At 38.8% G+C, this 25,699-nt stretch overlaps 1 protein-coding gene across 1 annotated transcript in view; it reads right to left on the reverse strand.

Annotated features, from left to right (window-relative positions):
- The window catches only part of CCDC38 (coiled-coil domain containing 38), a 56,332-nt gene that overhangs the window by 10,492 nt on the left and 20,141 nt on the right, over positions 1 to 25,699 (reverse strand). Inside the window, exons 5-13 of the mRNA XM_045466671.1 lie at positions 25,626 to 25,690; positions 22,759 to 22,922; positions 22,568 to 22,648; positions 20,006 to 20,166; positions 18,127 to 18,207; positions 17,396 to 17,453; positions 3,436 to 3,505; positions 2,211 to 2,362; positions 786 to 921 (exon numbers count right to left, since the gene is read on the reverse strand). Of these exons, the coding sequence (XP_045322627.1) occupies positions 786 to 921; positions 2,211 to 2,362; positions 3,436 to 3,505; positions 17,396 to 17,453; positions 18,127 to 18,207; positions 20,006 to 20,166; positions 22,568 to 22,648; positions 22,759 to 22,922; positions 25,626 to 25,690 (968 nt within the window). The remainder of the gene's footprint in view (positions 1 to 785; positions 922 to 2,210; positions 2,363 to 3,435; positions 3,506 to 17,395; positions 17,454 to 18,126; positions 18,208 to 20,005; positions 20,167 to 22,567; positions 22,649 to 22,758; positions 22,923 to 25,625; positions 25,691 to 25,699) is intronic.

The raw sequence follows: 25,699 nt of genomic DNA on the forward strand, positions 1-25,699 counted from the left end.
CCATAAGCAACTTTTGCTTTTGTAACCCTGCCCATCTTATGGTTAGAGAGGACAATCATCTGATTGAGTTACCCCAAATCTACCTCTTTGAAAGTCAAGTTCATAACCATAAATGTGGTATTAGCTTCACATATGAGATTTGAATTTTTATTTCATTTGAGATTTTTTACATGGAAATCATTGTTAGCTGAAGTTTGTTGTGGGTCTAGAAACTAATCATTCATTCAACAAACATTTATTGAGCACCTACTTAACAGGGACACTTAACATATCTAACTAGGAAGGGTAATACAGTCCCTGCCCTGGAGGGGTTTGCATCCAGCTGGGAGAGACTCATACATAAATAGATCCAATAATGGATCTATGTCAGCAAGAGAGGCTGACATCTGTTAAAAGCTCAGTGCTGGACTGATGTTGCAGTGCTTCATGTGTTAGTTATTTGCTCTTCAAATTACTAACAAAATGATCATAGACAATTAACTACTTCATGTGTATACACTCTTGACTAAAATATATTTATGGGCAGAACAATTTCAACATCATACTTTGTAATAATTAGAGCACATTTTAAGAGAATCCCAATGCCAGTTTGAATGCTTTCTATCTACTATGTAAATTGACTATTACATATGGACAAGATAACTCTAAACTGGTTTTCTACCTCTGTCATCAACCCAGGACTTGTGGTGTGCTTTAACTCCCCATTCCAATGCTTAGTGGACAGGGAATGCAAATTATTATTAACATGAGCCAAAATAAAATAACCACTGGCAAAGAATGATTACCTGAGCATCTGATTTAAATTCTCCAAAACTAAATAGCCTGGACCTTAATTCCAGGTCTGCAGCTTTTTCCTCTTCTCTCACACAGTTAGCCTTGAGCATTTCCTTGTGCTCCAAAAGAAATGCTATGTTGCTGTTTCTATTGCAAAAGAAGAAAGAGACCCATGTCTGTAATTTGTGGTTTAGAAATACACCATCATTCCAGAGCTTCAACACACTTTCCAGGTCATATGTTGGCATCCTATGTCTAGTAAGCCAAATACAAGTTTGTATTTTAAGATGTCAAAGTACATGCAACTTTTCAGGTAAAATGAGAAAAATGAATGCACAGATAACTGCTTTTAACTTCCATCAGGAAGAATTTTCTTCCTTTGATTCCCCTGAGACCTCCAAATAGCAAAGTTGACATGTCAGGAACCCAACCAAGTTGTGGTGTGATCTAGAGATAGATTCTGACCTAGATCCCCTTTTCCTGCCCAATCACACCCACTTCCTTCCCCAAACTCATATTGTCAGCGTGCAGGTGCCATATGCTATGAGGATTGGGAGAGAGGAGGCCAGGATTAAAAGGATACACTAGCAGTAAAGGGTAGCTGTGAGATCATGATTTGTTGGGGCTTAACTTTTGAATAAGTTAATTTGCTCCAAAATTCAGTGTCCAAATTCAGACCTACTGTTTGAAAAGATTGCCATCAACTGGCCCAGAAAACTGTTCTGGAAAAGGCTTTACACATCTTTATAATGGGTGGATAAACAGATTTATTCTCTGCTATTTGAAGTTATTTTCCAAAATTATATAAAATTTTAGAGAAGGAATTTTGCGAGGTATCAAATCCAGCCCCCTTCCCCTGACAGAAATCCTTTTTATGAGAGCCCTGATATATCTGTATGTATGTTATAAAATGGTATAATATTTAAGTCACATAACTTTGTGAGAGTCACAGCCAAGGAAAATGCATTTATTAGCATTATCATCTAAAGCCTGATTTGATTAGGCAGGTGGCAGAGTGAAAACTGCACCAGGGCAGTTAATGAATGAAAACTGAATGAATTGTGGAATGACTATGTTGTACACCTGAAAGCAATGTAATGTGTGTCAACTATGCTTCAGTATAAAAATAAAAATTAAGGCAGGTGATATTATAATTCTTTTTAATCTTCCAAACTGCCTTTTATTATTGCTAGCTAAGAAAATATTTTGACAAGTGAAAGGATGTAGGGACTAAAATTAAACTAAAGCAAGTCTACTCTATGTAATTATAACTTCTACATTTTACACCCTGCAATGTAAATTATTATTAATAAAAAATCCCACACTAAATCCAGAGAGACCGCGAGGAAGGCTCACACAGGAATAAGTTGGATTCTGTCTCTGGTTAGAGACAGAACTGATTAATAGAATAAATCTGCTTGTTTTTAATAACTTACATTTTATCCTGTATAAGTTTTTCTCTTTTATTTATATCTTCAAGACTTTCATCTATATCTTGGGAATATTGTACCAAAGTTAGATTCTGCTCTTCCAGCTCTGTGAGGACTTGAAGTAACTCTTCTGGTTCTTTGAAATAAAGTTCTGGCTCCTAATCAACCAGTAATGAATATGATTTACTTAAAAATATGCTACTTATGCACATATGACTCATCTAGAAAAATACAGTGGTGATGGTGGTGGGGAGAATACCATTCTGATTGTAAGAGAGGCATGGGCAGAGAATAGCAAAGAGGCCTATTTCCATTTGAGAGGTGGCCTTCAAAAAGAGGACATTTGGGGTATTAGGGGAGATGAAAGTTATTAGAGAAGGGAAAAAGGAAGGTGGGGAAAAGAGAAAGGAGGGATGGAGCAGAAGAGGAGACAAAGGCAGGAAAAAGGGAAATATGGGTCTAGGGAAAGGCGGGAGAGAAGGAATAGAAAAAAGAAAAAGGAGGCCAAGTGCAGGTCATTTTCTCCCCCCGTTTTATTTTATATTTTCCCAAAACTTAATAAATACGTATTACTTTAAGTAAATTTAGTTTTTAAAAAGGTGACTTGGGTATTTGCACACCATGTTCATCATATTTACTATAGCCAAGAGGTGGAAGCAACCTAAAAGTCCATTGATGGATGAATGGATAAAGCAAATGTGGTATATCCATGCAATGGGATATTATTCAGCCTTAAAAAAGAAGGAAATCTTGGCACATGCTACCACATGGATGAACCCGGAAGACATTAGGCTCTGTTACAAAGAGACAAAACACAAAACTTTTAGGATGGAGTTAGCTCAAAGTTAGCCTTATAACATTAAAGGGCTGTTTTGTTGAAGGTTGATTTATCTTACAGTATAGATACCCAGTATATCTCAAACTCCAATAAAATGATAAGCAATCAAAAAGTGGCATTTTTACAGGATGATTGTAGATAATATATATATATATATATATATATATATATATATGTATATATCCTAAATTATTACCTTCTTATAAACATTTATTTTTCATAAAATGATGACAAAGATGAACTATATAGGCAACTGGGAAACAGTATCAAAATCATAATTTCTTCTGGAAATTTGTGGAATATTTGGAGTAAGAAATTTAATTCTTAAAAAAAATGAGCATTTATACTTTTAACCAAACGCAATATTCAAATCAAGAAAGATAATCTGATTACCAGATCATAGTCCATATCATCATCTAAAAAGAATTCCAAACTATCTTCTGAACTGATACTTTCAGTGAGACTGTAAAAGAAAGAAAATGCCTGGTTTCTGAGCCATTTTCAGAACAGATTTGCTTTTATTTCTAAGTTGTCTTTGGAACCTAACTATAATATAGTTCTTTTTCAATAGCCTTTTTAGCCTTTTAGGAAACTGCTGTTTGCAGGAATCAATGGATTTCACAGGTATGCAAAAGAAAATCCGATTTAGTCCCAGACAAGGCTGACATATGCAAACAAGTGAGACCACAAGGAAGGGCCAAACCATATGGTACCAATTATTAGGTGCATCTACAAAAAAATTTTATAAACACATGACAATGTACACTGCTGCATGTGTTTTGTCACTTCTAATGCAGTCTTGACAAACTAAACATGTGCTCCAATGCTCAAAATAAAGCTCATTCCTAGAGTAATACAATATTTGTCTTCTGAAGAGCTGATTTTTTGAAAATATTTTCTGATCAGGCTGAGGAAACGTTGGTTGGTGGGATGGGAGATGAGGTACATTCTTTTTTTCTTTTAATATTTATTTATTTTTGAGAGAGAGAGAGAGAATGGGGAAGGGGCAGAGAGAGAGGGAGACACAGAATCTGAAGCAGGTTCCAGGCTGTGAGCTGTCAAAGCAGGGCTCCAACTCACAGACTGCGAGATCATGACCTGAGTCGGACACTTAACCTACTGAGCCACCCAGGCACCTTGAGGTACATTCTTAAAGACTAATTATGTGGTTTGCAAAGTGGCTCTGGAAAAGTCCTTTAAGAAAGATAAATTGAAAATGATTGTAAAATTAAAGAGGCATGGGCTAGGGAGAGAAAGCTGGCTATTGGTGTGATCTATGTAATTAAAACTTTTACAAAAAATACTTCAGGCTTCCCCAGGGACGAAGATGGTGGAGAAGTAGGGGGATCCATACGTCCCACGACTCTCAAACAAAGAAGTGCAGAAGCCAAAGGACTTTGAACACCAGAGTCTGAGAGGAAAAGAGACTGAATCTACTAGGAAGAAAATGGGAAAGCTGGAAAAAAGATAGGTGGGTAACTGCGAACTGGGGGAGATAAAAAACGGCCACGTGGGCACAGAGGGGAGGGACCCCTTTCTACAGAGAGACAAAAGGAAGAGAAAGAGTGGCTAGGGGAAGTGTCTGATCATATCTGGACAGGACAAAGACCTGGGACTGAGACTGAGAGGGATCCGATCTCTAACTGTGGGGCTTTCTTCGGACTGGAGCTGACTCCCTGTTCACACACCTGGGGAGGAGGGGAGCCAGGCCTGGGTGTGGTGGTATGTCAGGGGCTCAGTCCACAATTGGAAAAAGTGGTTCCCTCCCTGTAAGGCTGTGCGATAGCACTGAACCTGCCTGCACCTGACACTCCCAGGCCCAGTGGCTGGGCTGAGGGCGCAGTCTGCAGGAGGATAACGCTGCTGATTCCCTGTAGTGCTGTGGGAAAAGACAAAGCCTGCCTGTGTCCACCACCCCAGGGGTTCGAAGTAAGGGTGGCGACTCAGTTCTCGGTAAGAGAAGGCGGTCCTCCCTGAAGTGCAGCGGCACAGACAAAGCCAGCTGGGACCACATATTGTCACACTGAGTGGCGCTTCCCCAGTGCCAGAGTGCATGGAGCAGGACTTTGAATCCTAGCCAAGAGCAGGGTCAGGGGAGTTGGCCGAGCAAGAAGGACCACCTCATCTGTGCTTGCGGCACAGTGAGTATGACTCAAATGGAGTCCACCAGGTCCGGCTCCGTGGAGAAGAGACTTGGGGATCACCATTCCGCAACCCACCCCCACCCCTCCCCCCACCCCCCGCCAAGGCTGGGCCTCAGGGATCACTCCCAGGGCCCATAATAGAGATGGGTTTGGACTACGCCAGACCAGGCCCCTTGCACTGGGTAACTGCCTATTCCACTGGAGTGACACAGACCCTGCAGACAGCTACTACCTACAAGCGATGCAGCATTGCCTGGATTAACTCTAGGTCAACTCTGGATATATAGATATATTCTTCCCCCTCCCCCATTTCTCCTCCCTATCTCTTCCCTCCTCTAGGCTGGATACTCTAGTTATTGTTCTGTCTAAATAGACATTTAATCCATTGTCTTGATACATGTTCTACATCTCCTTTTTTACACTCCTTTCTCTCTCTGAAATAATCAAGCCATATAGTTTCTCTGTCTGGGTAACTTTATCTTCGTGTCATTTTCCCCGCCTCCTTCTTTATTTTCCTTTCTCCCTCTCTGGATTAAGACTTTTAGTCTCTCTGCCTAATCAATGTTTATGTTTTCTTCCCCCTCCCCACCCCAGTCATTTCTCTCTTTGTATGTGCTCTTCCATCAACACCACCTCCACCCTCTTCTTTACTTGTAGTCAGTGTTTTGGGTTTTTTGTTTTTAGTCTTTAGCTTTTTGTTTTTGTTTATTTGTTTGTGTTATTTGTTTATGTGTTTGCGTGTTTTGTCTCCAGTTTGTCTTTCTGTTTTCCTTTACAGGGCAACTCCAAGGAACAAATCAAAGCACACCTGGTGGAGGGTCCAAAATATCACTACGAGTAGGGTAATAAAATAACTAAAGTCACAACAACAGAGAGCAAGTAACAATCTCAAAAAAAAAACACCTCCTGAAAGGCCAGGCCCTGGACAGTGTATGACCCTCCTTTAATATAGCAGTGCTCACAGGTGCAGAGCACACAACAAGCTTTTAAAACACATACGGGACAAAAAAAAACTAGCTAAAATGACGAAATGGACGAATTCTCTTCAAAAGAAATTCCAGGAAGTAGCTAATGAATTGATCAAAACTGATTTAAGCAATATAACAGAACAAGAATTTAGAATAATAGTTATAAAATTAATACCTGGGCTTGAAAAAAGCATAGAGGAGAGCAGAGACTCTGTTGCTACAGAGATCAAGGGCTAAAAAATAGTCATGATGAATTAAAAAATTCTATCAATGAGGTGCAAAATAAAATGGAGTCAGCTGCAGTACGGATTGAAGAGGCAGAGGGGAGAATAGATGAATAAGAAGATAAAACTATGGAAAAAGAAGGTGAGATAAAGAGAGATAAAAAAAATCCAGGAGTATGAGGGGAGAATTAGAGAACTAAGTGATACAATCAAATGGAACAATATCTGTATCATAGGAATTCCAGAAGAAGAAGAAGAGAGAGAAAGGGGATGAAAGTGTACTTGGCCAAATCATAGCTGAGAACTTCCCCAATCTGGGGAAGGAAACAGGTATTGAAATCCAAGAGGCACGAGAGAACTCCCTTCAGACATAACTTGAATCAATCTTTTGCATGACATATCATAGTGAAACTGGCAAAATGCAGGGATAAAGAGAGAATTCTGAAAGCAGCTAGGGATAAACGGGCCTTAACATACAAAGGTAGACACATAAGGGTAGTAGCAGACCTATCTACTGAAACTTGGCAGGCCAGAAAGGAATGGCAGGAAATCTTCAATGTGATGAATGGAAAAAACATGCAGCCAAGAATCCTTTACCCAGCAAGTCTGTCATTCAGAATAGAAGGAGAGACAAAGGTTTCCCCAAACAAACAAAAACTGAAGGAATTCATCACCACTAAACCAGCCCTACAAGAGACCCTAAGGGGGACTCTGTGAATGAAATGTTGCAAGGACCACAAAGTACCAGAGACACCATTACAAGCATGAAACCACCAGATATCACAATGACTCTAAACCCATATATTTCAATAATAACACTGAATGTAAATGGAGTAAATGCTCTAACCAAAAGACATAGGGTATCAGAATGGATTAAAAAAAACAAGACCCATCTATTTGCTGTCTACAAGAGACACATTTTAGACCTGAAGAAACCTTCAGAGTGAACGTGAGGGGACGGAGAACTATCTATCATGCTACTGGAAGTCAGAAGAAAGCTGGAGTAGCCATACTTATATCAGACAAACTAGACTTTAAATTAAAGGCTGTAACAAGAGATGAAGAAGGGCATTATATAATAGTTACAAGGTCTATCCATCAGGAAGAGCTAACAATTATAAATGTCTATGCACCGAATACAGGAGCCCCCAAATATATAAAACAATCACAAACATAAACAACCTTATTGATAAGAATGTGGTAATTGCAGGAGACTTTAAATCTCCGCTTACAACAATGGACAGATCATCTAGACAGAGAATCAATAATGAAACAAGGGCCCTGAATGATACATTGGATCAGATGGACTTGACAGATATATTTGGAACTCTGCATCCCAAATCAATGGAATATACTTTCTTCTCGAGTGCACATGGAACATTCTCCAAGATAGATCACATACTGGGTCACAAAACAGCCCTTCATAAGTATAAAAAATTGAGATCATACCATGCGTACGTTCAGATCACAATGCTATGAAACTTGAAATCAACCACAGGAAAAATCTGGAAAACCTCCAAAACCATGAAGGTTAAAGAACATCCTACTAAAGAATGAATGGGTCAACCAGGAAATTAGAGAAAAAATTTTTTAAAAATATGGAAACAAATGAAAATGAAAATACAACAATCCAAATGCTTTGGGATGCAGCAAAGGCAGTACTGAGAGGAAAATACATTGCAATCCACGCCTATCTCAAGAAACAAGAAAAATCCCAAATACAAAATCTAACAGCACACCTAACAGAACTAGAAGCAGAACAGCAAAGACACCCCAAACCCAGGAGAAGGAGACAAATAAGATCAGAGCAGAAATAAACAATATAGAATCCAAAAAACAGTAGAGCAGATCAATGAAACCAAGAGTTGGTTTTTTGAAAAAATAAACAAAATTGATAAACCCCTAGCCAGGCTTCTCAAAAAGAAAAGGGAGAGGACCCAAATAGATAAAATCATGAATGAAAATGGAATTATTACAACCAATACCTTAGAAATACAAGCAATTATCAGGGAATACTATAAAAAATTATATGCCAACAAACTGGACAACCTGGAAGAAATGGACAAATTCCTAAGCACCCACACACTTCCAAAACTCAAACAAGAAGAAAAGAACATTTGAACAGACCAATAACCAGTGAAGAAATTGAATCAGTTATCAAAAATCTCCCAACAAATAAGAGTCCAGGACCAGATGGCTTCCCTGGGGAATTCTACCAGACATTTAAAGCAGAGATAATACCTATCCATCTCAAGCTGTTCCAAAAAATAGAAAGGGAAGGAAAACTTCCAGACTCATTCTATGAAGCCAGCATTACTTTGATTCCAAAAGCAGACAGAGACCCAGCAAAAAAACAAAAACAAAAACAAAACAAAACAAACCCAACCAACCAACCAAACAAACAAACCCCAACAAACCAGAACTACAGGCCAATATCCCTGATAAATGTGGATGCAAAAATTCTCAACAGGATACTAGGAAATCGAATTCAACCGCATATAAAAAGAATTATTCACCATGATCAAGCAGGATTCATTCCTGGGCTACAGGGCTTGTTTAATATTCACAAATCAATCAATGTGATACATCACATTAATAAAAGAAAAGATAAGAACCATATGATTCTGTCAACTGATGCAGAAAAAACATTTGACAAAATTCAGCATTCTTTCTTAGTAAAAACCCTCAAGAAAGTTGGGATAGAAGGAACATACTTAAACATCATAAAAGCCATTTATGAAAAGCCCACAGCTAATATCATCCTCAATGGGGAAAAACTGAGAGCTTTCCCCCTGAGATCAGGAACACGACAGGGATGTCCACTCTCACCGCTGTTGCTTAACATAGTGTTGGAAGTTCTAGCATCAGCAATCAGACACCAAAAGGAAATCAAAGACATCAAAATTGGCAAAGATGGAGTCAAGCTTTCGCTTTTTGCAGATGACATGATACTATACATGGAAAACCTGATAGACTCTACCAAAGGTCTGCTAGAACTGGTACATGAATTCAGCAGTCACAAAATACAAAATTAATGTACAGAAATCAGTTGTATTCTCATACACTAATAATGAGGCAACAGAAAGACAAATGAAGAAACTGATCCCATTCACAATTGCACCAAGAATCATAAAATATCTAGGAATAAATCTAACCAAAGATGTAAAAGATCTGTATGTTGAAAAGTATAGAAAGCTTATGAAGGAAATTGAAGAAGATACAAATAAATGGAAGTTTATTCTTCTGATTGGAAGAATAAATATTGTTAAAATGTCAATACTACCCAAAGCGATCTACACATTCAGTGCAATCCCAATCAAAATTGCACCAGCATTCTTCTCAAAGCTGGAACAAGCAATCCTAAAATTTGTATGGAACCACAAGAGACCCTGAATAGCCAAAGTAATATTGAAGAAGAAGACCAAAGCAGGAGGCATCACAACCCCAGACTTTAGACTCTACTACAAAGCTGTAATCATCAAGACAGTATGATATTGTCAAAACAGACACATAGACAAAAACAGACACATAGACCAACAGAATAGAATAGAGACTCTAGAATTGGACCTACAAATCTTTGACAAAGCAGGAAAGAATATCCAATGGAAAAAAGACAGTCTTTTTAACAAATGATGCTGGTAGAACTGGACAGCAACATGCAGAAGAATGAAACTAGGCCACTTTGTTACACCATTCACAAAAATAAATTCCAAATGGATGAAGGACCTGAATGTGAGACAGGAAACCATCAAAACCCTAGAGGAGAAAGCAGGAAAAAACCTCTCTGACCTCAGCTGCAGCAATTTCTTACTTGACACATCTCCAAAGGCAAGGGAATTAAAAGCAAAAATGAACTATTGGGACCTCATCAAGATAAAAAAGCTTCTGCGCTGCAAAGGAAACCATTAACAAAATGAAAAGGCAACCAACGGAATGGGAAAAGATATTTGCAAATGACATATCAGATAAAGGCCTAGTATCTAACATCTATAAAGAACTCACCAAACTCCATGCCCCCAAAACAAATAATCCAGTGAAGAAATGGGCAGAAAACATGAATAGACACTTTTCTAAAGAAGACATCCAGATGGCCAACAGGCACATGGAAAAATGCTCAACGTCACTCCTCATCAGGGAAATACAAATCAAAACCACACTGAGATATCATCTCACGCCGGTCAGAGTGGCCAAAATGAACAAATCAGGAGACTATAGATGCTGGCGAGGATGTGGAGAAATGGGAACCCTCTTGCACTGTTGGTGGGAAGGCAAATTGGGCAGCCACTCTGGAAAACAGTGTGGAGGTTCCTCAAAAAGTTAAAAATAGATCTACCCTATGACCCAGCAATAGCACTGCTAGGAATTTACCCAAAGGATACAAGAGTGCTGATGCATAGGGGCACTTGCACCCCAATGTTGATAGCAGCACTTTCAACAATAGCCAAATTATGGAAAAAGCCTAAATGGCCATCAGCTGACAAACGGATAAAGATGGTTATATATACAATGGGATACTAGTTGGCAATGAGAAAGAATGAAATCTGGCCATTTGTAGCAATGTAGATGGAACTGGAGAGTATTATGCTAAGTGAAATAAGTCAGGCAGAGAAAGGCAGATACCATATGTTTTCCCTCTTATGTGGATCCCGAGAAAATTAACAGAAGATCAGTAGGGAGGGGAAGGGGGGGAAAAAAGTTACAGAGAGGGAAGGAGGCAAACCATAAGAGACTCTTAAATACTGAAAACAAACTACGGGTTGATGGGGGGTGGGGGAGAGGGGAAAGTGGGTGATGGGCATTGAGGAGACCACCTGTTGGGATGAGCACTGGGTGTTGTATGGAAACCAATTTGACAATAACATTATATATATATATATGTGTGTGTGTGTGTGTGTGTGTGTGTATATGTATATATATATATATATATCGCTTTCAAGTAGAGGGTAGTGATGAAGGGGAAAGTGAATAAGTGGGTTAGGGGAGGGAGGAGATTCTAGAGCTATATGGAAGAATGCAATCATGGGGCCCAAGAGTAGAAAGAGCTACTAGGGCCAAAAGAGAAGAGACAAAGATGACTCCAACATGTGTAATCTGTGAGCCTGGAATGATGGAAGTAGCCCTAACAAGATGGAGAACAGTTTAAGGGTAAGATAAGAAAAAGATTAATATTTTCTTTGTTCATGTTGAGTTTGAGGGGACAAAATACCTACCTGGAACTGCCCTTTAAGCCATGGGAAAACAGAGAAAGCCATTGACATAAGCGAATATTTGGGAAATGTCCCCTGAGAAAGCATTTGATAACTATTGTCCTACCCAACTCTTCTCTTGATCCAGTGGTATCATTTTCTTTTCTTTTTCTTTTTTTTCAATGTTTTATTTCTTTTTGAGAGAGACAGAGCACAAGACGGCTCTGTCAGCACAGAGCCCGACGCAGGATCTCACAAACCATGAGATCATGACCTGAGCTGAAGTTGGATGCTTAATTGGCTGAGCCACTCAGGTACCCCAGTGGAAGTCGGATGCTTAACTGACTGAGCCACTCAGGCGCCCCAGTGGTATCATTTTCTAATTAGTCTTTTCCCGCCTCTCTGAAATTCTTGTTACCTTTTTGGTTTCCTTTCTGACATAAATGTCTGTGGTTTCTCAGCTTTCTTCCTGTCTCATTGTACCCACTCTTTTGGGGTTATTTCGTCCTCTCTCATAGATTCCACTACTGCTAATATACTAGTGGCTCCCACATATCTATCTCTTTCTCTTGAGCTCTAGACTTCAATGTCTAACTTCCAGTGGACATCAATGTCCACTTGGCTGCCCTACAAGGAGCTAAAAATAAGACAATCCAAAATCATACTCCTTATTTTCCTTTTCAGGCCTGCTCCCCTTACTGTGATCCCAAAATTATTGAATGACAACACTATATACCCCATTGCCCCCCAGAAATTTGAGAGTTATCTTTGACAAAATTTATGAGTTTTTTGACCACTCTCTTTTCCTCACACTTCCCCCAATCTTTTATGTGAGCCTTTCAAAGCCTGTCAATACCACTTCCCTGAGGTGTCTCACAGCCTTTCCTTCTTTGTTCCTACGGCCACTATCTTATTGAGGCAGTTCATTATATCTCCCCTGAATTGTGACAACAGGCTCCTAACTGGCCCTTCTTATCTCTAGTTTTGTCTCCCTCCATTTTATTCGATAAAATACTCTCACATCCAATTTGCTAAAATGTAAATCCAATTGAGTCTCTGTTACACTCTTGCTTAAAACACTCAGTGTCTCCCCAGGACCCCTGGGACAAATCCAGGCTCCTTAGGATGGCACCACGCTTACCTGCTCATGATACAGTACTTATTTGCCCCTTGAGCCTCTCACTTTCACAGAACCAAGCTCTGCCACCTCTGTGACAAAAGGCTCCAACTTCTCCCAGAGCTTGTCTTCCCTGATGCCTCCTCCTCTCACCAGACTCAGCTTGGATGCCATCTGTTCTGGAGAGTGTTCACTTATCCTGCCCTTGCTGTCTTACTCCCTCACGTGTCATCTGGGTTAAGAGTTCTTCCTTTGCATGCCTGTGGTACTCTGAGCTTATTCTTCCAGTGGTATTATCTATTATATTGTAGCTGACTAATCCCTTGTCTGTTTTCTCACTAGATGATAAGCTTCTTGAGGGTAGAGACTGTGTTTTATTTACTGTTGGGTCCACAGGTCATTCAATAAGTACTGGTTGAATGAATGAAAGAAACTATGAGAGTGGTGAGCTTTCTGAGGAGTGAATGTGGTGTTTGCATGTTACTGTGTGTATTGATAGATTCAGAAAAGGCATTTGACAAAATTCAATGCTCATTTATGATAACTCACAGAGAAATTAGACTAGAGAGGATTTCCTGAAGTTGATAGGTTATCTGTGTAAAAATCCTACAGCTAACATTTTACTTAATGGTGAAAACCTGAATCCTCTTAAGACTGGACAAGGCAAGGATGTCTGCTCCCACTACTATTATTCCACATAGAATGTTCTACTCACTGCAGTAAGGCAAGAAAAGGAAATAAAAGGCATACGTATCATAAAGGAAGAAATAAAACTGTTTCTATTTGCAGATGACATGGTGGTCTACATGGAAAATCCAAAGGAATATAAAAAAAACCCCAAAGGAACAAACCCAAAATTCCTGGAACTAATAAGTGAGCTCTTCAAAATCAGAGTATATGAAAGTACAACAATCAATTGTATTTCTATATACTAGCAATGAACACAAGAACACTAAAATTAAAAATACAGTTCCATTTACAATTTCTCAAAAAGAAAAAAAATAGGAAAACTATTATGTTTAAATATGACAAAATATGCACGGGGCCTGTATGCTGAAAACTATGAAAAGCTGATGAACAAAAATCAAAGAAAATCTAAATGAATGGAGAGACATACTATGTTCATGGATTGTAAGAGTTAATATAGTTAAAGATGTCAGTTCTCCCCAAATTGATATACAGGTTCAAATTTGTTTCCTAGGGCTGCTGTAACAAAGTACCACAAACAAGGTGGCTTAAAACAACAGGAACTTATTCTCTCACAGTTCTGGAGGCTAGAAGTCCAAAATCAAGCTGTCAGCAGGGCCATGCTCTCCCTGAAATCTTCAGGGAAGAATCTCTTCCATGCCTTTCTTTTAGCTTCTTGTGTGGTTGGCAATCATTGGTGTACTTTGGCTTGTAGATGCATCACTCCAATCTCTGCCTCTGTTGTCATATGGTGTTCTCCCTGCATCTCTGTGTCTCTTAAGGATACCAGTCATACTGGATTAAGGGCCTACCCTCATGGATTCAATTTGCTTATACCTACAAAGATCCTATTTCTAAATAAGGTAACATTCATAGATAGTACCATGGATTAGACTTTAATATATCTTTTATAAAGATATAGGGAGACATAATTCAAACCATAAAAAGGTTTAAACACAATTCTAATGATTCCAGCAAGTGTTTTTTTTTTTTTTTTGTAAATATAGATAAAATTGTTCTAAAATTTGCATGGAAAGCCAAAGGAACTAGAATAGTCAACAAAATTTTGAAAAAGGAATAGAGTAAGAAGAATCAGTCTAAATGATTTCAAGACTAATAGCTTATAGTAATAAAAGACCTTGTGGTATTGGTATTAGACGGCCACATAGATCAATGGAACAGAATAGAGAATCTGGAAACAGACCTGAACAAATATGCCTGATTTTTGACACAGATACAAAAACAATTCAGTGGAGAAGCCATTTCAACAAATGGTGCTAGAGCAATGGACATCCATAGGCAAAAAACAAACAAACAAACAAACAAAAAACCTCTCAATCTAAATCTCATACCTTATTCAAAAATAATTAACCTAAAATTGATCACAGACTTAAATGTAAAACTATAAAAACTTTTCAGAGAAAACATGAAAAGTAATCCTTGGTATCTAGGACTAGTTTAAAAGTTTTAGACCTGACATGAAAAGCATGATCCACATTAGAAAAAAATTGATAAATTGGACTTCCATCAATATCAAAAACTTTTGTTCTACAAAAGACCCTGGTAAGAGAAAGGACAATCTGCAGACTGAGGGGAAATATTTGCAAGCTACATATCCACAAAGGGCTAATATAGAAATATATAAAGAATTCTCAAACTTCAACAGTAAGAGACAAAACCAGACAATCCAATTAGAAAACTGGCAAAAGACGTGAACAGACATTTCACAAAACAAGATATAAAGTTATCAAGTACATAAACAGATGTTCAACAACATTAGTTACTAGGGAAATGCAAATAAAAAGCACAAAAGATAGGAAGATTATGCATCCAAAAAAAAAAAGGATGAGATAATGCCATTTGCAACAACATGGATGGACATAGAGTATTATGGTAAATGAAATAAATCAGATGAGAAACACAAATACCATGTGATTTCACTCATATGTGGAATCTAAAAGGCAAATGAATAAACAAAAAGGAGAATCAGACCTATAAATACAGAAAACAAACTAATTATTTGTCTTCCAGAGAGGAGGGGGTTGGGGGATAGGCACAATGGGTGAAGGGGAGTGGGAGATACAGGCTCCCAGTTATGGAATGAATGAGTCATGAGAATAAAAGGCACAGCATAGGAATATAGTCAAAGATATCATAATAGTGTTGTATGATGACAGATGGTAACTACACTTGTGATGAGCATAGCATCAAATTACTATATTGTACACCTGAAACTAATGTAACATTGTATGTCAACTATACTCAAATAAAAAAGAACCAGAAATAAGATTTTTTTTTAGAAAAAGCACAATAAGATATATACATCAATCAGAATAGCTAAAATTTTTAAAAATCAAAATGGTAAATGTTGGTGAGAATGGAGAGAAACTGGATCCCTTGTTCATTGCTGGTGGGAATGTAAAATGGTATAGCCACTCTGGGAAACAAATTGGCAGTTTCTTTAAAAACTGTGCATGCACCTGCCATCCAACTCAACAGTTGCACTCTAGGCATTTATTCCAGAGAAATGCAAATTCTGTGCACACAAAAAAATTGCACAAATATATTTATAGTAATGTTATAGCTCCACTCTAGAAACAATCTGGATGTTGTTCAATGAGTGAATAGTTAATTTGTAGTGTGTACATATCATCTGCAGTTGGCTCTGGAACAACACAGGGGTTAGGGGAGCCGACCCCCTATGCAGTCAAAAATCCACACATAACTTTTGACTCCCCCAAAACTTAACTACTAATAGCCTACTATTGACCATAATCCTTACCAATAACAGTCAATTAATACATATTTTGTATGTTATATGTATTATATACTATATTCTTACAAAGTAGGCTAGATGAAAGAAAATGTTAAGAAAATTATAAGGAAGAGAAAATACATTTACAGTACTGTACTATATTTATTGAAAAAAATTCCACATATAAGGGAATCTTCATAGTTCAAACCCATGTTGTTCAAGGGTTAACTGTAAATACTACTCAGCAATGAAAAGGAACCAACTATTGATAGATCCAACAGCCTGGATGAACCTTCAGAGAATTATCCTCTGTAAAGCATCCAATCCCAAAAGGTTACATAATGTATGATTGCATTTATATAACATTCTTGAAATGACAGAAATCGAAGCAATAGAGAACAGATTAGTGGTTGCCAGGAGTTAGGGAGAGGAGGAGGGAGGGAAGTGGCTATACTGCTAAGGGCATGATGAAGAATCCTCATGGTGATGTTCTGTATTTGATTGCATCTTGACTGTATCAATGCCAACATCCTGGTTGTGATATTGTACTACAATTTTGCAAGATGTTACCATTGGGGGAAACTGGTTACGGGTACATGGATCTCTGTATTTCCTAAAACTATGTGAATCTACAACTATCTCAAAATAAAAAATTTAATTAAAAACAAAACATTGATTGTTAAATGCCACAGAAGTGGAGCAACTTCAGGGTCCCTAGAATTCAGAGTATGGTATCTGCAGTGACTTTTGTCATGTGTGATTGTCATGGCCCAGATCCTTTCCTTGGGGCCAGTGTACCCATCCTGGGCATCAGTATATTTTCTTAAAGCTTCCCTGGGATAGGCAGGGTTGAGAGCTAGCAATTTATTAGAAAAATAATGAGTATAATTGAGTCAACAAACAAATAAGGGGCAAAACAGACAATGCTTTATGGTCCTATTGCAGCTATTTTGAATGACCTTGTAAAACTGCAAACACAGGGGTTGGCAGAGTAGCTTAAGAAACAATTAAGCAATGGTTCTGAGAGGGCCAGACCCAAGATGCAAAGGGTAGGCAATTTCTGCAGATGGCAATGCAGGCACTCATGAAAGAATGAGGGGAGCCCTGTGAGAACTCCATCAACTCAGGAGCAGCCAGAAATGGCAACCACTACCTCCAGGATCTGTTAGGATGGGTATAGATACATGGTATATTTGTTGAAGAAAGGCTAAAAGGGATATATGCTGCAAAAACATTCAGTTCCCAAGAGAGTTAATCAAGTGTGTACTGTACTTTGATAAGGATGATTTCTTATTCTCTAGGGTGAAGGAGGTCTTCCTGCGGGGTTTTCCTGTTCAAAATGTCCAGGCGAAGTCCATGTCGTTGGTGATGGTGGAGGTGAAAAGAAATAACACGTAATTAGAAATGATTCCTTGTTACTTGGTGCAAGATATTCATTTCTCTGCATGGATATGCCCATTACTTCTTTTTATCATTATTAGAATAATGATCACAAAAAGTGGAGTTCTTTTATTCTAGTGAAAGTGGGTTCCAAGCCTAAGGATAAAATCAAAGGCAGTGGTTGTGCAGGTGCAGGGGTTGCAGAGTACATATTGTCAAAAACATGATACAACTATTGACAGTCACAATCAGGAACATAACTAGTGAAATATTTATGGTTCTATTTCTTACCTAACCATATATATTTCTTGTATAATCACTGATTTTCAATCAAGGTAAAAATTACAAACGATGTGCACTTGTGGAGGGAATGAGTTGATTCAGGTCCTTTGGCCCTGATTTCTCTGCCTGTCTTGTCCATTCATCCACCTCTCCAAGTTTTGTAATAATGTCAGAGAGAAAGAAATGGAACTCGTAGCTCCCAAGGATTATGGGTGATGTGGACACCACGTCCTGTTTTCCAGGTTAGCTTATAGGTCGTGGATTTCCACTTTGAGATGGACACCTTCTCTGGTTTTACTTTTGTAAGTGAAGTCTCAAGTCTCTAGTGTTACCTTGGCTACCTCTTCCCATAGAATTGTCGTCTGAAAAAGATGTCTTCCTGGAATCCTCAATACTGCCCTCATTTTTCTTTGTATTTAATTCTAGAAATGGAAAATAAAAGGGAGAGAGAAAGAGGGGGGGTGGGAAACACTTCTGGGAATGAAGTTTGTCTCATGGTGAAAACGTACAGAGACAGAAATAGAGGATGGGAGTATTGCAACAAGCAATGAACGATGTAGACGGCAAGCGCTGGTCTCTGAACAGGCGGAATGGATGGGAATGGACATAGGGGACATGAGGAGGTCTCTCTGCAGAGAGGTCTCTGCATCAGTTTGTCATAACCTCTGTAATCCCAGTGTCAGCCACTCACTCTGGACTGAGGGACTCACTGGTTTCTGAGCATCCTCCAGATGCTAGGAGCACTGAATTTTAAGCTGCTAAATGCAGATACTACCTGGCTTTCCTTTCTTTTTGTTTTATCTCTTGTTAAACACTGTGTACTGAGTTTAACCAAGTGCCATCACTGTGCTCCGTACTCTGAACAGATGATCTAATTTCATCACAGCACAGGGAGAGATACAGGGAACTGAGTAGAGAAGCCATCCCTGGTGCGCTGGTAAATGTTTAACAGTCAGCTCTCTGGAAAAGACTTCCCCCTGATTTGTAGTTTACTGACTTCTATGGGGTAAATGCTCTTACCCCGGAGTCTCAGGATCAGCTCTCAGCTGAAGACTCTGCCAAGAACTCTCTGTAGCTCTCTCCTCTCCATTACTCTGCTCAGGGAACTCCAGCCTCCCTGAACCTGTACCTCTCTTTTCAATTCATGGGGACTGCTGGGCTCCTCCTCCTGACCTTGCATCCTGGAAAAGCTCCCCAGGCAGTATGTTGAGGCCTTCATTGGGCTCTTCTCATTTGTCTCCCCTCTCTCACGGATTATCTTCTCTCCTTGATGCCTTATACCTGAAACCTGTTGTTTCATATATTTTTCAGGTTTTTTTTTTTTTTTTTTTTTAGGCAGAAGGGTGAGTCTGGTCCTTGTTACCCCAATGTTGCTGGAAGAGGTAGTTTTCCTCTTTGATTTGCAACCCCATTTTGATCACTTACTTAATTCTTCTATATAATACATCTATTTCTGGTTCATCAAGCTAATTTCCTAACACCAGTACCAATGCTGTGTTAACTTCCGAGACTTTGTGATATTATTCCTTAAAAGATTAGTAACACCCTATATTCTCTTTTAACTTTAGAAGTATTTATCTTTCTAGATGGACCTCAGAATCATTGTGCAAATTTCTCCCCAACCAACACTCAATTGCCTGGCAAGTTTTTGGTAACATTTTTATTATAATTCCACAAAACTTATACATTAATTTCAGAAAAATTGGCACCTTTGCAATATCAACCTTCCTCTATAAAAACACGACATAGTTCTCTTTTTGTCAAATCTCCAGGTCACACAATTAAGGTTATTGTTGCCTTCTTGAATTTGATTTTCTTGTATATTTTCTGGTTAATAAAGTTAGTCTATCTAAGTTAATATGTGAGGTTAGTAAAGTATAATTGAGTTTGTGTCCATTTACTCTGCAGAAACCTTTAATAAAATCAAATAGCTTTTCAGATTTCGTATAGGAGGGTGAGGGGGTTCTAGGTATGCTATCATATCATCTGCAAATAAATATTTTCTATTTCTCTATGTATATCTTTTTATTGCTTTATATCTGAAATTAACTTGAGTTTCCAAATTAATAATTTATAATATCAGAGAGAGTGGGAATCCTTGTTCAGGTTCTGCTTAAAATAGAAATTTTGACTATTTAATAAAGAACAAATAAATATTGAAGCAGAATATTTGAGAATTAGGGATATTTACTTCATTGAAATTAAGAATACGTGACTCACTTGTTAATACCGGAAGAGTGACATTCATACTTTCTCTACTTTTTGTCATCTGTGCCTTTTTCAGCGCCTGCTGGATTTGCCAGTGTTTTGGAGACAATTTCAGCAGAAAAAATCCATATTTCGTGTATTCTCTAAGGAGGAATTCTGTTTTTGCTATCTCACTACTCAAAAGAAACAAAGGTATCATTAAAAATATCCATTGAAAGTATGTTCATTTTTTTAAAAGGTTTTATAAAATCTGTTCCTTTGATTATATATTTGAATAATAATTTATTTAATAAAAATTGTAAGTACGGTCATATGATGAGATAAGAAAAAACCACGTAGAAATGCTATTTGAATGAAATATGCCACGGATATGCACTCACAGAATAGACTGATGATAGTTTTACTCTACTTATTTATTTCTGAGGGAAATGTATTCAATTTTAGACATAGGAAAAAATTAGAAGGTAGCTAAAGATGGGACTTACGTAAGAAAAATAAAGAAAACGAACACTCAGTGAGCTCCTACTAGGAAGTGGGGGCAATATTCAGGACACACTACAGCTTTAAAATAGGTGTCATTCCTGTCTTTTGGAAGAAGAAATGAATGACGTGCGAAGTCATCTGTCTAGTAAACGGCAGAACCAGTGCTCAAATCCAGGTCTGACGGACTCAGATGCCCAAGCTCTCGCCAACAAAATCCAGTGACTTGGACTGAAAACCTTTCCCCTCAGCCTCAGATTACTTTCCCATAATTATGTTACAAGGTGGATTCTCAAGGAATGTTTAAACTAACAATGAAGGCCCTCATGAAAGGGAGCTTCACAGTTGTCCTTCGAAGCTTCCTTAATCATCCCCTCTTCCATATCTCTATCAATATTACTCCTGTATCAATATCCTCAGCTTCAGTACTTTTCTCAGTCAGTGCCTTCCTTAAGCCCTGATGTGAGAGTGATATTCAAGAGTCAATAAATGGCTGGCTCACATATCACCAGGTGAAAGATGTTGGGAGCCCCTCATTCTACCACCACTTTAGTTTTAGTCTGAAAGCCTCCCAGATATGCTACAAGAAACAAGATTCAAATGGCTGGAATTGCACAGTTTCCAAGCAAAAGCTTCAGAACAAGCTCCCTTCTGCCTTGTGAACAGATTTCCAGCCCTACCTGCAGTGGAGGAACTTCCTGGGCGATCTCAGGCCCATAAAGAGAGAAAAGGGAGAGGAGGCTGGGTGACTCAATCAGTTGAGCATCTCACTCTTGATATTGGCTTAGGTCACGATCCCAGGGTTATAGAATTGAGCCCCTCATCGGAGGGAGGAGCATGGAACCTGCTTGGGATTCACTCTCTCCCTCTTTCTCTCTCTGCCCCTCCCTCTCCTCGTGTGCTCTCACCTCTCAAAATAAATAAATAAACTTAAAGAAAAAAAGGCAATAAATAGCAGTTGCCTGCCTCCTCTGTGCTGTTACCAGCTTGTTTTTCATTGCCTTTTACACCTTTCTAGGATGAGGAGACACATAAAAAATAAGCAAGTTCTTTTCAATAAGGCCATTTTGCCATTGTGCAAAAATGCAGTACTCTATGCAAACATAGAGGCTGCTACTCTGGTTCTAGAAATAGAACAGAATCTTCTAATTATGTGATGGAGGAAGGAGGGAAGGGAATTCTCCACCTTGGAATGCCTTCAACTTTAGGCTCCTAAAATAGAAGAGGCTTCTGTAGCCAGAATGTGTTTGAAAACACACATTCTGTTAGTAGCAATTGGTTTCAAAGAAACTACCATCCACTTCGTTTATTGTATTTTAGAGAAGGTGTTGTCCTCTTTTCTGAAAAATCTAGGACTTGGTTTTAGAGGAAACTTAAGCATCAAATCCTCAAAAAGAAAAAAAACAAACAAACAAGTTTTAGCATGACTTGATACAAAGGCTAGTGTCTCCTGGGTCATGAAACTACTGTCCAAGAATGATGATAGAAGGAAGCTTCTTTAGATATTTGAAATTAGATCAAATGAGATACACTTGACCACAGAAGAAAACATCTGGGCTTGAAAATAAAAAAAAAAAGAGTGTGGTGGGTGGTATAATAGTTTTATCCCAGCTTCCCCCTCCTGTAATTTTTGTCATTATAGATCCCAGTTTTTAATATCGATTCTAGGTTCAACTAAGTGTAAGTATAAAATAAAAAATTTTGCCAATTATAGTTTTAAGATGGCTGTAAAATTGAACCCCAACTTCAGAGATGTTAAAATGTGGGAAGAAAAATGCCTTAGAATGAATGAAAGAGGGCACTGAGAAAATAATTTATGGTTTACTCTTAATGTTGGCTTGCTTCTTTTCAACCAATTTCTAGGCTTTTATATTGACAAGTTAGAGGAACCTTTTCAACCAGAGGTCACTGTACTCTGATACCCAGGCAGAGACAGATGATCCTTGATTAACAGGTTACTTAGTTTAAAAATGAGGTCATACTTATGGAATCATCAATAGATAAGGAATATTCCCACCCAGGTCTTGCTAGGCACAAGTAGGTTTCAATGGGGCATGGATATTTGAGAAGGAAAAGATGGCACCCTGGGCTCACCTTTTCACTGCCTGTACCTCCATATTTGCTTTCTTTAGCTCTGCTGTCATTTGGAGTTTGTTTATAGTTTCCTGTGCTGCACTGAAAAGTAACAGAGATTTGTTAGTTTGTTTTGTGTTGTATTGTGTTCTGAGAAACTAAAAAGAAAGACGGAGGGAAAAAGGCAATTTGTCTAGAGTGAAAACACGAACATTTTAAGGGCGTCTACAGATCTCTGGTCATTTTCTCGAAGGAACTCTTCAAAGGCCATGGCGTCTTCTTGGAGCTTTTTTTCTGCTTTTATGACTTGCTGTTCCTTCACTGCTATGAGTTTTTCAAACTTTTTAATTGTATTTCTTTTGGTTGAGAGAGCATACTAGGAATGTTGAAAACAGAAGTGCAACATTATTCCACGTTTCTAGACCGTTGCTAGTACATTTCTTTCAAAGTAATGTTTTTGTTAAGTTTATTTATTTATTTATTTATTTAGAAAGAGAGAGCAAGCATGAGATGGAGAAAGGCAGAGAAAGAGAGAGAGAAAGAGAGAGAGAGAGAGAGAGAGAGAGAGAGAGAGAGAAACCCAAGCAGTCTCTGTACCTTCAGCGCAGAGCCCGATGTGGGGCTCGAACTCATGAACCATGAGATCATGACCTGAGCTGAAATCAAGAGTTAGATGCTTAACCGTTCAACCGATGGAGCCACCCAGGTGTTCCCCCATTGCTACTACATTTCAATAGTCTCATAATAAAGGGTAAAATAAATTGCATACTAAGTGATCACTTGTATTAGAAATAAAAGCATGGGGGCTCCCAAGTGGCTGTTGACTGTCAAACTTCAGCTTAGGTCATGATCTCATGCTTCCTGAGTTCGAGTCCCACATTGGCTCACTGCTGTCAGCACAGAGCCCACTTCCCGTCCTCTGTCCCCCTCTCTCACTGCCCCTCCCCCACTCATGCTCTCTCCCTCTCAAAAATAAAAATAAAACATTGGAAAAGAAATAAAAGCATGCCAAGTCTTGAGACTATATAGCATTTATCTCATGAGGGAATTTATTTGGGGACCACCAGGAGACTGTTTCCTTTCTTTCACTTTTATGAAGAGCTCAGTATTGTTCCCAAATGGCTGTGCCCCACAAATCAAAAGTAGCTGCATATCCCCTCAGGCTCTATGCTAAGAAATAAAAATAAAAATGAAAAAAGCTAGTCCCTCCAAAGAGCAGGTCCATCTGGTACTATCCACAATAGCCCTCCAGTATTTCTGGGCATTGAGAAATTGTGCTGTCTTTAGTCACAAAGTCTCCTCCATTAGGAAGTAGCAGGAAAGAATCAGGTTTCCCTGCCATGCCTATAACATGTTTCTCCAAGCTGCCCAAGGGTAGGGGTGTTTAACCAGCCTCCAAGAGCCCTGTTAAGATCCCAAAATAAACTTTGACATCTAGGTTTTATTTTTTTAGTACCTAATGTAAGAATTTGCTTGGGTTTTTAATGCCGTGCATGAAAAAGAAATTATAAAGTCACATAATAAAAATGAATTTAAAATATTTAAATGAGATTTTAAAGAAATATCAATAATTACCCCAGATTTATAACAAAACAAATTTCATTCATTACTTGACTTGACAAGTATTTATTGAGTGCCTACTGTGTGCTGGGACTGTTTCAAGTGGTGCTAACAGAGCAATGAACAAAATAAACAGATTTGCTTTTATGGGATATACATTCCAGTGGAGCGGGGAGTCCATTACGGGGGGATAAGTGGTCCAATGGGCAAGGGGGGCAAAGGCAGAGGGTTGCCATTATGTAGAGCCAAGAAATGCCTCCCTGATTTGGTGAAAATTAAAGAGAAACTGGAAGGAAATAGGGACCAAATCAGGAGGATATCTGAGGCAGGAATGTTCCTCCCAGAAGGAAGAGACTTCTGTGCAAAGGCCCTGAGGCAAGGGCAAGATTGGTGTGTCCTAAGAACAGCAAGGAGGCCAGTGTAGTTAGAGGAGAGTAAGCAAGGTGGGGAGTGGTAGGAATGAGGTCAGGGAGAGAGAGAGAGAGAGAACAAGCCAGGGACAGATAAGTCACTAGAGGTCTTCAGCAGAGGAGGGGCATGTGTGGAGAAAAGACTCCTACCGCTGTGTGAACAGACTGAGTGTAGGGAGCAAAAGCGGAAGCAGGAGACCAGTGTTCAGAAGTTATAACAGTAATTTGCACAAGAGATATTGGTGACGTGGACTACAGTTGCAGCAGGGGAGGTCACGAAAAGTAGTGTGATTATGGATATATTGGGAAAAATATATTTGAAAGTATATTTGGAGCTGGGTTGTAAGTAGGAGAGTCGAGGATAGCTTCAATATTTTTGTCCCAAGCAACTGGAAACGTAAAATTGCTACTCACTGCAATGGGATCACTACATGAGATGGAGATTTTCAGGGGTAGAGAAGAGTATAGAAGGGACAAACTTTTGGAAAGTCTGAGTTTGTGAAGTGAGGTGCCTATCGGGCATCCAAATGGAGCCGTTAAGAACCGTAGTTGCCTTTGTAAGTCTGGAGTTCAGGGAAGAGAATGGGGTAGAGAAATAAATTTGCAAGTTGTTAATAGGGAAGCGGAATTTAAAGCCGTGGGCCCGGAGGGGTGTAGATAGAGCACAGGGTGAGGAGTGAGCCATGGGGCACTCCAACATTTGGAGATTGGAGAAAAGAGGAACCGGAAAAGAAAACTGTGAAGGAGTGAGCAGCCAGTGACGAAGAAGAACTAAGAGATAGTGGGTATTGGAAACCAACCAAAAAAAGCATTTCAAGAAAGAAGAAATGACCAAATGACCTAAGTGCTGCTGACGGGAAGTAAAAGGAAGACTGTGAAATGACAAATTGAACTTGGCGATGGGAAGGTCACTGGTAACCTTGACAAAGTAGTTTTGGTGGACTGATGAGGACGAAAGCCCAACTGGAGTTGTTTAGGAAAGGATAGGAGGGACAGTAGCTCTGGAGACTGTAGTGGAAAAATAAAATGTCAAGGTGAAAATTTGGCAATGCTACGCAAGAAGTCTTCTATTTGACTAATGGAAGGAAGAAAGAAATTATTTTTACTACCTCCAGCAGAAACCTGTCTCTCTGGTCATTAATAAATTCATGAATGGTCCCTTTTGCGTCTGCACCTTCAAAGA

The sequence above is a fragment of the Leopardus geoffroyi genome, chromosome B4 (genome assembly GCF_018350155.1).
Source record: "Leopardus geoffroyi isolate Oge1 chromosome B4, O.geoffroyi_Oge1_pat1.0, whole genome shotgun sequence".
Classification (NCBI taxonomy): Eukaryota; Metazoa; Chordata; class Mammalia; order Carnivora; family Felidae; genus Leopardus; species Leopardus geoffroyi.